Here is a 17,131-nt window from a genome sequence, read left to right as displayed (position 1 = left end):
ACTGGGAGTGTCAGCCTGGATTTTGTGCTCCATTCTCTGGAGGGGGACTCGAACCCACGACCTTCTGACTCGGAGGCGAGAGTGCTGCCCCACTGAGCCACAGATGATCTCGTATAGGTGTCAATTTAAAGGGGGAGGGATATTAATTCCCCAATGTTAATACTGGAGGTGAAAAGCACCCCCAGCCTGAGGGATTGTCTCCGTCCACCAGCCAGCTCGACAGTTGGACTCCTCGGGATGTCGTTTCTCAGCAGAGGAGCAGCTGATTCAAATTCACTCTCTAGCGAAGGCAGCTGACGTGTCATCTCCTGCGGGCACAGGCAGTTTTTGACTCGGGATGATTTTATTCAAGGATGCCGCCACTGGTAACTGACTTTCTGGAGTACCGTGATCTCCACTGCCATTGGGATGGGATTGTTAACTCTTGGGCTCCCACAATGGGAAAGTGACTATCCCGGGTCCTCACTCGCATGGTGCAGCATGACTTGTGCTCGTATCGAGCGCCACCAGCACTGAATGCAGGAGGTTTGGAGAGGGGCAGGCTGCTCGGCCAAATCCTCTGGCTCTGGGACTGTTTTAAACAGCCTCAAGGAAAACACATCGGTGGAATACACCATCGAGATAAGACAACTTCATGAACTCCCACCTTCCTCTGGAAAGTGCCAAAAACGTGAAGGCGGATTTTAATAAGTTGTGGGGAATGTGGCAAGCCTTTCGACAACAATAACTTAAAAAGAAACTTTTCAGCATTTTTAGCAGAGGTTTAGTTTTTCTTCATGTGGGTTTAAGTGGCCTCAATTCGACACATGGAATCGACAGACTGCACAAGAAGGGAGGTGCATGAATTCAGTACAACGGTAAAAACGGATTTTCTCTCAAGAATCACCCATATTGGCTGTTTGAACCTAACATAAGAAATAGGAGCAGGAGTAGGCCATTCGGCCCCTCGAACCTGCTCCGCCATTCAATCAGATCATGGCCTGTCTTCAACCTCAACTCCACTTTCCTGCCCGATCCCCACATCCCCTGAAATGCTTTCTTTTCTCCCTTGGCCAATGAAAGGTACAGTTTTGTTGATTATATGCTATTTATTGATTATATGCTATTTATTGATTATATGCTATTTATTGATTATGCCACTCCCACATTTTCCCACATCCCACCTGATCATTTCTTTCAATGAAGTGTATTAGCATTGAACATGGAATTCCACAAATTTTTAAGAGGTGACCATAACCGATATGGCTCCAAATTGCAGACACAAATGGCCCTAAATCCACAATTCAGTCCCATTTATTTATTGATTTATTCGTGATGAGGTACTGAATTGCGAAAGATCAAATTAAAAGGCCACATTGAGCTAGAAAGATATGACTATAATCCGATCTGCAGTAGCAATTAGTTTAAAAAGTAAGCATTAAATCAGTCAATTGAGCTGCCCTGCTGCTGCAGAAATATCAATTAGTTAAAAAAGTTGGAGAATAGTTAATTTCCTGGCAATCCCACTGCTCTTTATGAATTTGGAGTGTGCCTGTTCCAGTCACGAATTGATGACGATTGATTACGCTGCTCGAGTGCACTGATTCGGGGGAGATTTTATGTTGGGGTTTATGTTAATGAGTTTGTGAGGAAACTTGGGGCGTAACTTCACCTCGGCAAAACTGGCAGTGTCCAGTGCATTCTGGGCACATTCTGCCGATTGCACCCCTGGCAGAAACTCCTGGCCAATATTATCCACACTTGCTACGGTTCAATCTGAAGATTCAGGTTAAAATATCGCAATGAACACAAAGAAGAGAAAGATCACCACCTCTTACTTTTCTGAAAGATGGTGACCGAGTTCAGGATCAATCTCCTCGGTGGTGTTTGTGACATAGCTGAGGTTGGCAGAAGTTCTGACTCCAGGAGTGAATGACTTTACCTTACATTCAAAATACATATGGTAGCTTGGTCAGAATTGAATGAAGGTTTCCCGTTTTCTTGTGGCTGATCAGACTCTTTGTCAATCTCCAGATTAAGCCTAGTGGCTGCAGTATGTCTGATTTATAGGCTGCACTGCACCAACTTGCCAAGCTTATTAAGATGGCATCACACAGCCCTGCAAACTCTACCACTATCACCTCCATCATACACAATCCAGACTTGGACATATGTCCTGTTCCTTCATCATCGCTGGGTCAGTATCCTGTAATTCCCAAACTACCACCATTGATCGAGCACCTTCACCACAAGGACTGCAGCAGTTCAATGGGGAGGACACATCACCATCTCAAGATAACAGCACAGATTCACCAGAATGATACCAAGGCTAACAGGGTTAAATTATGAGGACAGGTTTGCATAGACAAGGCTTGTATTCCCTTGAATATAGAAGATTAAGGAGTGATCTGATTGAGGTGTTTAAGATGATCAAAGGAGTCGATAGAAAAACTATTTCCTCAGGGCAGGACTCCAAAACGAGTGGTTCGATTAGAGCTCGGCCATTCAGGGGTGATGTCAGGAAGCACTTCTTCACACAAAGGGGAGTGGGAATCTGGAACTCTCTTCCCCAAAAAGCTGTTGAGGCTGGGGGTCAATTGAAAATGTCAAAATTGAGATTGATAGATTTTTGTTGGGTAAGGGTATTAAGGGTTACGGAACAAAGGCAGGTAAATGGAGTTAAGATACAGATCAGCCGTGATCTAATTGAATGGTGGAACAGGCTCGAGGGGCTGAATGGCCTCCTCCTGTTCCTATATTCCTTCCTTCCTATATAACTAGCGATGGGCAATAAATGCCGGCATTACCCACATCCAGAGAACTAAATCTTTAAAGAGCCACACTTTAGCAACAGAAAAGCTGCATGTGACTCTTAAGATGGTAGTAATGCACCCGAGTTAGGCCCTTGTAAAATGCCAACCTACCAAAGAAAAACCAAACTCTCTGAAGTGGGGGTGAAAGAAACAGAAAACGACTGTTAAAAAACAAAGGATGAACAGACATAAAAAAAAACTTTACAACATTCCAATTCACTGCGACACCTAATTTCACAATATGCAGATTTACTGAGATCCAACTTACTGCTGTCGTAGATTGGGTCGGAAATTACAGGTTCCAATTTCCGTGTAAAGCGGCAACTACTGTCTGGAAGAAGAGCTGTAAACATGAGACGCACAACACTGAGGTCCATTTCTTTCGCCTGTTGTATCGATGCCTGGTGGATTAATTCCTTTTCACGCTCTGCAAACAAGTATCACAATGTTGAGTCATTACCATTCTTGTATAAGAGACACAAAGCTAAACCAACAACTTACATTTATACAGCACTTTTAACAGAGTAAAACGTCCCAAGGTACTTCACAGGGGCGACTATTAGGCAAAAATTGACACCAAGCCACATAAGGAGATATTAGGACAGAAGCTTAGTCACAGAGGTAGGTTTTAAGGAGCGCCCTAAAGGAGGAGAGAGAGGTGGAGAGGTGGAGAGGCGGAGAGGTTTAGGGAGGGAATTCCAGAGCTTAGGGCCCAGGCAGCTGAAGGCACGGCCGCCAATGGTGGAGTGATTAAAATCAGGAAGAGGCAAGAGGCCAGAATTGGAGGAGCGCAGAGATCTCGGAGGGTTGTAGGGCTGGAGGAGGTTACAGAGACAGGGAGGGGCGAGGCCATGAGGGATTTGAACACAAGGATGAGAATTTCAAAATTGAGTCATTGATGGACCGAGAGCCAATGTAGTATCTAATGATGGAGCAATGAAAATCGGGGATGCGCAAGAGGCCAGAATTGGAGGATGCTAATCAGTGTAAATTGTTGTTGCTATTTGTACAGGTTGCTAATGTCACTTGTAAATCAAGATGCAGGTTTCTCCCTCCCCTGCATTATGTTTAAAAAAAAAATCAGGATAATTTTCCAACTTGCAAGGTGGAGCTGTGTGTCAGGAACACAGTTTTGTAAAATTAACCTTAACATGCCTTCATATTTATGTGTTATATTCTGAAAAGATCCCCAGATACCTATTTTAAAAAATGTACTTTGAATTCATAGAACCATATAGCACAGGAGGCAACCATTCGGCCCATCGTGCCTGTGCTGGCTCTTTGAAAGAGCTATCCAATTAGTTCCACTCCCCCTGCTCTTTCCCCATAGCCCTGCAAATTTTTCCTTTTCAAGTATTTATCCAATTCCCTTTTGAAAGTTATTATTGAATCTGCTTCCACCGCCCTTTCAGGCAGCGCATTCCAGATCATCACAACTCGCTGTGTAAAAAAAAATCCTCATCTCCCCTCACCCACCCCCTGGCTTTTTTGCCAATTACCATAAAATTCTTGTACTCTATTTTCAAATATATCTTCAGTGGTCATATCACTTAGGAGCCAATGGTCTTGTTAGACCCTCTTCCTACTGACTTCAGGAGAATCTTTATCCAACGATTGAAAAAGAGAGAGATACCACACACGTTAATCATCAAGACTTACTGTTTCAAACTGACCTGTGAGCTCCCTTTGACCGTATCCCTCGCTGTGTCGATGATTTAATTCTGGGTGTATTACAACTCCGTTATTATAACCCATAATATAAGCCTGAGTCATTCTCTGCTCAAGTGTGTTGGCCACATTCTTCTTGGTTACATGAAGTACACCGAGGTTTGGAAATCTAGGAGGAGGAAGACACACCATTAATTGACAAGTCATGCCACATAGAATCATACAACGGTTACAGCACAGAAGGCCATTCGGCCCATCGAGCCTGTGCTCCAGTTAGTCCCACTCCCCTGCTCTTTCCCTGTAGCCTTTCAAATTTTTTCCCTTCAAGTATTTATCCAATTCCTTTTTGAAAGCCACGACTGAATTTGCTTCCACCGTCCTTTCAGGCAGCGCATTCCAGATCAGAACAACTCGCTGCGTAAAAAAGCTTATCCTCATGTCGCCTTTGTTTCTTTTGCCAATCACCTTAAATCTGTCTCCTCTGGTTCTCGACCCTTCCGCCAATGGGAACAGTTTCTCTTTATTTACTTTATCTAAACCCTTCATGATTTTGAACACTTCTTACAAATCTCCTCTCAACCTTCTCTGCTCTAAGGAGAACAATCCCAGCTTCTCCAGTCTATCCACGTAACTGAAGTCCCTCATCCCTGGAACCATTCTAGTAAATCTTTTCTGCACCCTCTCTAAGGCCTTCACATCCTTCCTAAAGTGCAGTGCCCAGAATTGGACACAATACTCCATCCGTGCAACAATCTTTTTTTTAAGTCAACCAGATGTCTGCGGAAACCCATCATGTTTAAGAGTCTCTAATTCAAGCTACTCAGAGATCTACTGCCGTCTGTACAGTTTCTGTTTGCCTTGTATGGTGTGCACACTTACATTGGGATATATCCCACTTATCAAAGTCCAGAGAGCTTAGGTGCAGGTTGATAGAGCAAAGGCTTAGGGACCCCCAACAATGCACACAGTGGGAGTTTAACCAGGTAATACTTTACTTGACTATATACAGGGCTATGGGGAACGAGCAGGAGAGTGGGACTAATTGGATAGCTCTTACAAAGATACGGCACAGGCACGATGGGCCGAATGGCCTCCTTCTGTGACTCTATGAAGGTCATGAATATGTAGAATAGCCTATCCTGGGAGGATACTATAAATTTCGAAAGGGTGATGGAGGCATCTCTCGAACGTAGAAGAGATAATGTGAGGTATGAAGAGGTATGAAGTCCATGACCTTTGAGACCAGCACAATGGATGGACATGGTCTTTCCCACTCTTGTACTGTCCCAGTGATATGTTATGGGTAACCAAGCTCAAAGCTCATTCCATTGCCCAGGAGAGGCAAGGAGGAATTTCCCAGAGTTTACCCTGAAATTTAGACATGGGTTATTTGCCTCCACCTGGAGTCAGCAGTATGAGTGGTTGGGGAGGGTGGCGTTTGAAGTAACTGTCTAATGGCACAGAGTGACCACAGATGGGCCTGATGGGATTTTCTTGGCGAGCCCAACTAGTTAATGTGACTAAAAAGCCTTCAAAGTCCAAAAAATGTGATGACACTCGCACTGAGAACATCCTTAAAGTCGGATTATTTTTTTTAAAAAACATTGAGGGAAAGGTGCTAACTTACGTTGAAGTCATTTCCTTTGGCCCCATTTGGATTAAACATATTCCTTTTTCACACTGTTTTCCAACTAGACTGTGAGCGTGGAGGTGCACAGTGTCTTTGCCATATGTCACCAACTGAACAACAATCTTTGCTTGTCCAACGTAGTTACATAGCTAAACAGAATGAGAGAACTGCAGGTTATAAACTGGATAGCCCGGTGGTGAAGGATGGAATTCTAGAGCCTGGTCTTCAGTTGCTTCCAAGCCTTTATTCACAGAGATCAACATTGCATACCCTCCTATAAAAGGATACGAGAGTCCCCAGTTGATACCCAGCACCTGAATACACTTAACACTAATTGATATAAATCACAGATACAATTAACACTACATTACTGATAAATAAAACATCACATTGCAAGAAGCAGCCCATTTGATCCATCCTCCTGGAACACCAACCTACCTCCTTTCCTTCACAGCATCCATTTGCTTCGTAAATAAATCCCCTCTCCTGCCCTCAAAACCTTTCCCTCGTACCCCGTCCCAGTTATTGATCATCCGTTGTGTAAAGAAATATTTCCTGACATCTCTTCCCAAATTGGTTCTTCACAACCCTGAATCTGTGCTGTAACGACTCTATGATTCCATGATCTGTGCTCTTCCACTCTGCTATCCGGGCATATCAAAGACTATCAGGTTTCCTTTCTCTATCCCATTAACTCAGAGAGGTCTCTCTTTCAAGGCCATAAGAAGCGGCAGAATTTACTCGGGGAGCAGGATGAGCATTTGTTCCTGAATTGCATCGGACACATTTTAAACACTAAGTAATTATTAACCTTGTTTAACTACACAGCAGTGCAGATTTTTTTTTTACATAATATGAAAAACTAAAACTAAATGTTATCACATGATAGCACCTGCAAAAACTTATTTTCTGGTCACCATTACACTTTAACTCACAAAATGACATTTAAAAAAAAAAGACCTCTTTGGGGGCGGGGAAATAATCCAGACTTAAATTATTATGTAGGGGTAAACTTTACAACTTGGTGCTCTTGCTGCAGAGCATCGTACAAGGGAGAGCAGGTATCGAGAATTCCGCACATCTGATTTGTGGCCTGCAGAGTTTTCTGGGCGGCAGATTCTCCTTTCACTTCAGAGATATGGTTTCGAATCTAGCCCACAGACTGGAGCGATAAAAATTTTTCACTCCAGAGACATGAGCACATAATCTAGACTGACACTCCCAGTGCACTACTGAGGGAGCACAGCAAGATCCCACAAACAGCAATGTGATAATGATCGAATAATCTGTTTTTTTTTTAGGTGTTGGTTGAGGGATAAATATTGACCAGGACACTGGGGAGAACTCCCCTGCTCTTCTTCAAAATAGTGTCACAGGATCTTTTCCACCCGAGGGGGCAGACGGGGCCTCGGTTTAACGTCTCATCTGAAAGACCTCACCTTCGACCGTGCAGCACTCCCTCAGTACCGCACTGGGAGTGTCAGCCTGGATTATGTGCTCAAGTCCCTGGACTGGGACTTGAACCCACGACCTTCTGACTCAGAAGCGAGAGTGCTGCCCGCTATGCAAGTTCTTTCTTTATCTTAAAATAACAAAGTCTTCTGGATGGCGGTGAATGTCAAGGCACGAGACGATGCGAGAGGATTTAAAAAGCACCCTCCTGAGCAATCACATGCACAATGAAAATAGGATTAATGAAATGTTCTTCTGTTATCACATTTATCACTGCCCCGCGATACAAGCCGAATACTCAATGGGTAAGCTACCAATGCCGAGTTTATCACAATCATGAGCAGGACTAATTCCTCCTGTCATCTTACCATGGAGCCTTCACTATTTGAATATTTATATTAAATATAAAAATACACATGCACATATATATATATAAAAAAATCGATTTATCATAATCCAGATTCGCTCAAATTGCAGCCTCGGTTATAAAAAGGGTTGAAGTTATCCCGACTCTTTCTGCCTGGAGGCATCAGTTTACAAACTGTAGTTATGAAAGATCATACATTCAGATTGCTGAAGCTAGGCTCATCAGCAAAATGTCTGTGGTGGTGGTGATTACAATCAACTGATTTCTACCAGAAACTCTGAGCTTTACAAGACTCCACTGATGTAGATGAAACCTTTAGCGCAGCAGAAAAGTAGAAATCTAGCCCTTAGTCTAGCAGGTTTTAGAAAATTCTGTCTCTTTCTTCTCCACAAGCTTTCACGGCAATCACATTTGGAAAGAAAGGACACACACTTGGCATTACTTTATAATCTGCAGCAACAGGTCCAAAAATCTTATTCTGAAATTGCTCCCTGCAACAGACCAAAACGGTAAGAGATGCTTTACTGGTTTGTCACATTAAGTGGTTGTTGGATTAGCCTGTTTCAAGTAATAACCAACCTCAGTTACATATTCAAAGAAAAATATCAAAACTAACAGCATTATTTTGGTCAGCTATTAACTGGAGATTGGAATTGTATTCATTGTTCTATGCTGAACTTTTACTGAGATCTTGTACACATCTACGTTTGGGGAATGTGTAACTAAATGATTCAAAACTCAGGCAGCTTTCTCTTTAACATAAGGCACATCTTATGGTACCGTGCATCAGTCAGAAAGTAAACAGATGTAATTAGTGCTAAATGCAGATCATACATTACACAATCCCAGTTCGTGAGTAATTTCCCCTTCCTCTCAGGTTCCACTGGGTTTTCTTGCTGGATCTTTGTGGTCTTTGGCTTTATGTGGGATGCCACTGCTGGTTAATTAACGTTGTAATCTTGACCATCCGGGGCGGGGGCGTGGGGACAGGGGGAGGGGGTCGAGTTTCCGCTAGTTTTGCGCCTGGATTAAACACGAGTTACGCCCAAACCTACTTGTGCTTGTGTTTTCCGCGATCTTTTGCGTTGGTTCAAGATTCAATTTGCTGGAATCAGGCCCCACCCACAAAACTGGGCCAGCCCCCAGGTCAAGATTAGGAACATAATCACAAACATAAAACCTTCCATGAACCAACCCAATAGAACGGAATAGTTTCTTTTTTCTTTCTTTCCTTAAAAAAGTTTTCCTTGATGTAACTCGGTGCAGTTTTATTAATACAGCTGGAAATTGGTTTATCACTAAATTAAAAAGCAGAACCACAAAGGTAATAATCTCTGGATTGTTACCTGAGCCACGAGCAAATTGGCGTAGAGTCAATAAGATCAGAGAGATGAATGAATGGCTCAAAGATTGGTGTGGGAGAAGTGGGTTTTGATTCTTGGGGCACTGGCACCAGTACTGGGGAAAGAGGGAGCTGTTCCGTTGGGACGGACTACACCTGAACCGTGCTGGGACCAGAGTTCTAGCGAATCGAATAACTCGGGAGGTAGATAGGGCTTTAAACTAAATATTGGGGGGGGGGGGGGGGAAGGGTCCCGGTGGAGAGAAATCTAGAATGCTAAAGAGAAAAAAGACAAAGAAGCAGTGCAGGAAAATGATTGGGGTAATGATAACCAGACTGTGTCAGGAAGGGATAGAGCCGACAAACAAAAGACAACAAATAGGGTACGGGTAAGAAAAAAATGGTAAGATGACAAATCGGGCAACAGTACAAAAAAATGTTAACATGTCTAAAAATGTTAAAAAGACGAATCTAAAGGCACTGCATCTGAATGCACAAAGCATTCGTAATAAGGTAGACGAATTAACAGCGCAAATAGATGTAAATGGATTTGATATAATTGCGATTACGGAGACATGGCTGCAGGGTGACCAAGGCTGGGAGCTGAATATCCAAGGGTATTCGATATTTAGGAAGGACAGGCTAAAAAGGAAAAGGAGGTGGGGTGGCGTTGTTAGTAAAGGAGGAAATCAGAGCAATAGTGAGAAAGGTTATTGGCTCCGAAAATCAAGATGTAGAATCAGTCTGGGTGGAGTTAAGAAGCACCAAGGGGCAGAAAACACTGGTGGGAGTTGTCTATCGGCCTCCAAACAGTAGTGGTAATGTAGGGGACGGCATCAAACAGGAAATTAGAGATGCATGTAACAAGGGTACTACAGTAATCATGGGTGACTTTAATCTGCATATAGACTGGCCAATCCAAATTAGCAATAATACTGTGGAGGATGAATTCCTGGAGTGTGTACGAGATGGTTTTTTAGATCAGTATGTTGAGGAGCCAACCAGGGAACAGGCTATCCTAGATTGGGTATTGTGCAATGAGAAGGAGTTAATTAATAATCTTGTTGTGCGGGGTCCTTTAGGGAAGAGTGACCATAATATGATAGAATTCTTCATTAAGGTGGAAAGTGAAGTAGTCCAATCTGAAACTAGGGTCCTAAATCCAAACAATCGAAACTACGAAGGTATGAGGAGAGAGTTGGCTATGATAGATTGGGGAGCTTCATTAAAAGGCATGATGGTGGATAGGCAATGGCTAACATTTAAGGAATGAATGCATGAATTGCAACAATTATACATTCCTTTTTGGCACAAAAACACAAAAGGAAAAGTGGCCCAACCACAGCTAACAAAAGAAATTAGGAATAGTATTAGATCCAAAGAGGAGTCATATAAAGTTGCCAGAAAAAGTAGCAAACCTGAGGATTGGGAGCAGTTTAGAATTCAGCAAAAAAGGACCTAGAGATTGATTACAAGGGGAAAAATAGAGTATGAGAGTAAACTTGCAAGTAACATAAAAGTGGACTGTAAAAGCTTCTACAAGTATGTAAAAAGAAAAAGATTAGTGAAGACAAATGTAGATCCCTTACAGTCAGAATCAGGAGAATTTATAATGGGGAACAAGGAAATGGCAGAGCAATTAAACAAATACTTTGGTGCTGTCTTCACGGAAGAGGACACAAATAACTTCCCAGAAATGCTAGGGAACCAAGGGACTAGTGAGAAGGAGGAATTAAAGAAAATTAGTACTAGTAAAAAAAAAGTGCTGGAGAAATTAATGGGACTGAAAGCCGATAAATCCCCAGGGTCTGATAATCTGCATCCCAGAGTACTAAAAGAGGTAGCCATGGAAATAGTGGATGCATTAGTTGTCATCTTCCAAAATTCTATAGATTATGGAACAGTTCCTGCAGATTGGAGGGTGGCAAATTTAACCCCACTATTTAAAAAAGGAGGGAGAGAGAAAACAGGGAACTACAGACCGGTTAGCCTAACATCAGTAGTAGGGAAAATGCTTGGGTCTACTATAAAGGATGTGATAACAGAACACTTAGAAAATATCAACGGGATTAGACAAAGTCAACATGGATTTATGAAAGGGAAATCATGTTTGACAAACTTACTGGAGTTTTTTTTGAGTATGTAACTGGTAGAATAGATAAGGGAGAACCAGTGGATGTGGTTTATTTGGATTTTCAGAAGGCCTTTGATAAAGTCCCACACAAGAGGTTAGTGTGCAAAATTAAAGCACATGGGATTGGGGGTAATATACTGGCATGGATTGAGAATTGGTTAACAGACAGGAAACAGAGAGTAGGAATCAATGGGTCTTTTTTGGGGTGGCAGGCAGTGACTAGTGGGGTACCGCAGGGATCGGTGCTTGGGCCCCAGCTATTCACAATATATATCAATGATTTGGATGAGGGAACCAAATGTAATATTTCCAAGTTTGCTGATGACACAAAACTAGGTGGGATCGTGAGTTGTGAGGAGGATGCAAAGAGGCTTCAAGGCGATTTAGACAAGTTGAGTGAGTGGGCAAATACATGGCAGATGCAGTATAATGTGGATAAATGTGAAATTATCCACTTCGGAAGGAAAAACAGAAAGACAGAGTATTATTTAAATGGTGATAGATTGGGAAATGTTGATGTACAAAGGGACCTGGGTGTCCTTGTACACCAGTCACTGAAAGCAAACATGCAGGTGCAGCAAGCAGTTAGGAAGGCAAATGGTATGTTGGCCTTCATTGCAAGAGGATTTGAGTACAGGAGCAAGGATGTCTTACTGCAGTTATACAGGGCCTTGGTGAGACCACATCTGGAGTATTGTGTCCAGTTTTGGTCTCCTTATCTGAGGAAGGATGTCCTTGCCATGGAGGGAGTGCAACAAAACATATAAAATTCTGACAGGGCTGGACAGACTGGATGCAGGGAGGATGTTTCCCCAGCTGGGGGGGGTCCAGAAGAGGGGTCACAGTCTCAGGATACGGGTTAGGACATTTAGGACTGAGATGAGGAGAAATTTCTTCACTCAGAGGGTGGTGAATCCGTGGAATTATCTGCCACAGAAGGTTGTGGAGGCCAAGTTACTGAATATATTTAAGAAGGAGCTAGATAGATTTCTAGACACAAAAGGAATCAAGGGGTATGGGGAGAGAGCAGGAATATGGTATTGAGATAGAGGATCAGCCATGATCATATTGACTGATGGAGCAGGCTCGAAGGGCCGAATGGCCTACTCCTGCTCCTATTGTCTATATTTATGTTTACTCTGCAAATTGATTTTGAAAATGATCGAATAAATGCGTCGGTGCCTTTGCTCGTGGGGCCAGTAAACACCGGCACAGACTGACTGGGTCGAACGGCCTGCTTCCAAGAGGCAACTTCTGTGTATTCCTATATAAAAGTGGATTCTAGCAGCTTTACGATACTGGTGTACTGTTGGAATCTGCTTTGGACGGAAACCAAAATGATCTGAGGTTACATGCACGGAGAGGCTAATAATGGGCACGAGTTCTACCAGGGCGAAGGGAGCTGAACTGGCACTTGATTAATCTCTGTCCCTCTCCTGTTGTTGTCTTAGCTCATTTGCATAGTCAGGCTCAATAACATCGTCCAATGCATGCAAATATCATGTGGTTTCCCACATTAACTGTAATATTCAGCAGGTGAAGATTTTTGGAAAATCTTTGCAAATGTGCTGTTGTGGAAAGTGTTTATATTTTGATGCACTTTCCTGCCTCACTATTCACAAATTCAATGGTGCAACATCCCACTAGGGGGGGTGTTAGTGTCAGACATGTTGATTCAGGCTAAGGATTCTCTTCTGGTTGTCTGTGACAAAGGGGGCAATTTTAACCCCCAACAACAGGTGGGCAGTAAAAACGGTTGGTTTTCGGAGTGGGACCACATCCCGGCTCTAACCCACTTCCGGTCTGAACCCAGGCGCTGGCAGGCCGATATTTAAAGAGGCAATGTGCCCCATTGCAATATTTGAGGCACTTAATTTTTTTGTGTAAATGTCAAACAAATTTAAGGTGGCAGACGGAGCATAATGTGGGGAAATGTGAGGTTATTCACTTTGAGAGGAAGAATAGAAAAACTGAATATTTTTTAAAATGGTGAGAAACTATTGGTGTTGGTGTTCAGAGGGATTTGGGTGTCCTTGTAAAAGAAACTTAAAAAGTTAGCATGCAGGTACAGTAAGCAATTAGGAAAGCAAATGGTATGTTGGCCTTTATTGCAAGGGGTTGGAGTACAAGAGTAAGGAAGTCTTGCTACAATTGTACAGGGCTTTGGTGAGACCACACCTGGAGTACTTTGGTCTCCTTACCTAAGGAAGGATATACTTGCCTTAGAGGCGGTGCAATGAAGGTTCACTAGATTGATTCCTGGGATGAGAGGGTTGTCCTATAAGGAAAGATTGAGTACAATGGGCCTATACTCTCTGGAGTTTAGAAGAATGAGAGGTGATCTCATTGAAACATATAAGATTCTGAGGGGGCTTGACAGGGTAGATGCTGAGAGGATGTTTCCCCTGGCTGGTGAGTCTAGAACTAGAGGGCATAGTCTCAGGATAAGGGGTCGGCCATTTAAGACTGAGATGGGGAGGAATTTCTTCACTCAGAGGGTTGTGAATCTTTGGAATTCTCTACCCCAGAGGGCTGTGGATGCTGAGTCATTGAGTATATTCAAAGCTGAGATGGATAGATTTTTGGACTCTAAGGGAATCAAGGGATATGGGGATAGGGCGGGAAAGTGGAGTTAAGGTTGAAGATCAGCCATGATCTGATTGGGCGGCAGAGCAGGCTCGAGGGACCGTATGGCCTACTCCTGCTCCAATTTCTTATGTTCTTACGTTAACCTTACCTGTTTGGGTTTCCCATCACTTCCGATTCACCTATGGTGAAAGCAGGTGGGAAGGGCCGGATCCATGAGGTGACTGAGGGCCTTTATTGCACTGCTTGTGGGCCCAGAGCAGCAGGAGTGCTTCATCCCGGCCCAACAAGCTCACCTGGTCGACTGGACCCCCACGTCTGGCCGATCACCCCCCTGTTTTTCCTCCAAGGCCCACTCGATGTCGTCTACGTTCCTCCACATCCCCACTCTGATTTCTCCCACGCTCCACAATCTCTCTCTCCCTCCCTCCCTCCCACCCCCCCCCCCCCTCTCTGATTTGCGGCTCCTCTCCCTTCCGACAGCGGGCGGGAAAGCCGGAAGTACAAATAGTCAATTGAGTTGCTCATTTGGCTTCGCGAGTATCTGCGGACACGCTGGCTTCCCGGCTCCCAGCTAAAATCATGCTCAAAGTCCACACTTGGGAAAAGGACTCAACAAACTATATCCATCAGTGGTTATTTCTACAGTCGCCTCCGACTGATACTTTGCTTCATGGCACTGAAAATATTGGTTACGAATAAAGATATTAAAACAATAGTGGCTGTCATTACTAGGCTTTTCACCTTCAGGACTTGCAGTTATTGAGCGCCTTATCGCAACTTCAGGACGTCGAAAAGTATTTCACAAGGATTGGTGCGCAGTGACTGTTACGTAAGGAAACATGGCAGCCAATTTGTACACAGAAAAATCTCACAGACATGTGAGAGTTATTAGTTAATCTGTTCTTGGTGGTATTGCTTGAGGATGGAATATTGGCCAGGACACCAGGAGCACTCACTGTTTTTCAAATATTGCCACAGGATCTTTTGCATCCACCTGATGAGGTAATTGAGGCCTCAGTTCAACGTTTCATCCAAAACGGTAGGAGAATTTGTGAATCCCAGCTCAGCTCATGCGTTATTGAATAATTGGGGGAAAAAAAAAACAACCAAAGGTTATAGCTGAGGGAGTGCTGCACTGTCGGAGGTGCCATCTTTTAGATGAGACGTTAAACAGTCTGTCCGCTCAGGTGGATGTAAAAGATCCCATGGCACTATTCGAAGAGGAGCAGGGGAGTTCACCCCGGTGTCCTGGGGCCAATATTTATCCCTCAACCAACATCACTAAAATACAGATTATCTGGTCATTATCACATTGCTGTTTGTGGGATCTTGCTATGTGCAAATTGGCTGCTGTATTTCCTACATTACAACAGTGACTACACTTCAAAAATACTTCATTGGCTGTAAAACACTTTGTGACATTCTGAGGTCATGAAAGGTGCTATATAAATGCAAGTCTTTTATAGTCGGGTAATTTCAAGTTGTTTATGACACCAGATTAAGAATCATCAACCCATTCAGAAACGTTTTGTCAATTCATTGCAGTTTCACAGAATGTTGAGTGGAGTCCCACTTATGACATAAGGGGAACTTCCCAATTTTCAACACAAATTACCACGTAGCTTTGGCAGAATATTCCTGACTGTGAAAGTGCTGCATTGCACTGAGTCACGTGCAATTCCCTGAAGAGAAACCAAAGATAGATTGGTTAGTTGCTTAGGTTATGCATCTTGGAAATACCAGGGAATTCCCCCACATTAACAGGAGCCCATTGCTCATAAAATAGCACAGAATCAACTTTGCAATTATGAATTTCTTTCCAGCTACACTAATCATACAAAAACATGAAAACACTTAACATATTTTTCTGAAGTGGGTTGTGAAAATATGACAAAAACTAAAAGGCTCCTTATCAGATTTGTTGGCATATTCAATCACAGCATATGTATATCTTCATATAATCAGAGCAATTACAGCACAAAAGGAGGCCATTCAGCCCATCACACCTGTACCAGTGCTAGCTCTTCAGCTGGATCCATTTACACTAAACCCAGTTCTATGTATCCTTTTACAATACATATTCAATTCCCTTTCAAATCCTCATAGTCTCTACTTCAACAGCCACTTGTGGCAAAGCATCCCATTCTCTAATGACACTCCGTGTGAAAACTTTTCTTCCAAATTCCTCATTTATTCTTCCAGTGATGATTGAGTGTCTGCCCCCTTGTTATCGATTTGCCAACTATCCAATCAAACCAAACAGTTTTGCGTTGAGGGGTTTAGACTTGATACTGTACTGCACTGACCCCGTACAAAGGTCATAAAATCTGAGCTTGCTTTCTTTTCCTCTCCCCTTTGTACTTCACCACTGCGAAAATTTCATTTTGTTCTCTATTTAATAGTCTTTATGACAATATTCTCAAATCAACGGTACTGTTAACAATTTTCATGCACTTTTTAAAACGCAAATATATATATCTATCTATTTTGGATACTGATATATATAAAATTAAGATTCTTTAAAAAGGAATTCTTTAAAATAGCAACATCAAATTCAACAAGAGATTAGCACAGATTCCATATTATTAATATAACTCGGTAGCATTTCCTCTGACATATTGCTCATAATTTATACTCAATTACCCTGCCACCTCATTTGGTGAAAACCACCAACAGCCTGGATGATCAATTACTGTACAGATCTATAAGTATGGAATATATTCCACTTTATAAAATATACTCTTTACTATCAAGGAACATCTACGTTACTAAAGCTGATTTAGAAGTTAGGAGAACCACAGATAATTAACTGAAATATTCAAGAGCGCAATATTAAAGTTAGCATTTATCAAGATTCTTCTTAAAATCGATACCAGTTATATTTTTACTTTGTCATTGAAATTTCCTTCCACTACTCAAAACAGGGTGAAAATATTGATTAATTGATTGCAAAATAATCTTGCATATTCTATGCCATTCTGTTCATGATAAAGTAGTTTAAATCTCGCTCAAGATGGACAATACTTGCAACTAATACAGAACCCAATACTAAAATCAGTCTCTTTTATCAAGATTTTTTAAATTCAACTTTGAGAGGGGAAAAGCATTAAAGGGGCGACTGCTTCCGGCACCCCCAGTGGGGAGAAACTCTGGCAGG

At 42.6% G+C, this 17,131-nt stretch overlaps 1 protein-coding gene across 1 annotated transcript in view; it reads right to left on the bottom strand.

Annotated features, from left to right (window-relative positions):
- LOC137331176 (nuclear factor NF-kappa-B p105 subunit-like) overlaps nucleotides 1-17,131 on the bottom strand; it is a 116,156-nt gene that overhangs the window by 39,813 nt on the left and 59,212 nt on the right. Inside the window, exons 6-8 of the mRNA XM_067994776.1 lie at nucleotides 6,088-6,239; nucleotides 4,466-4,629; nucleotides 3,061-3,219 (exon numbers count right to left, since the gene is read on the bottom strand). Coding sequence (XP_067850877.1) covers nucleotides 3,061-3,219; nucleotides 4,466-4,629; nucleotides 6,088-6,239 — 475 coding nt within the window. The remainder of the gene's footprint in view (nucleotides 1-3,060; nucleotides 3,220-4,465; nucleotides 4,630-6,087; nucleotides 6,240-17,131) is intronic.

This window comes from Heptranchias perlo, chromosome 1 (assembly GCF_035084215.1).
Source record: "Heptranchias perlo isolate sHepPer1 chromosome 1, sHepPer1.hap1, whole genome shotgun sequence".
Taxonomy (NCBI): domain Eukaryota; kingdom Metazoa; phylum Chordata; class Chondrichthyes; order Hexanchiformes; family Hexanchidae; genus Heptranchias; species Heptranchias perlo.
Note: the sequence above shows the minus strand (reverse complement) of the source record. Positions and strands in the feature narration are given on the sequence as shown.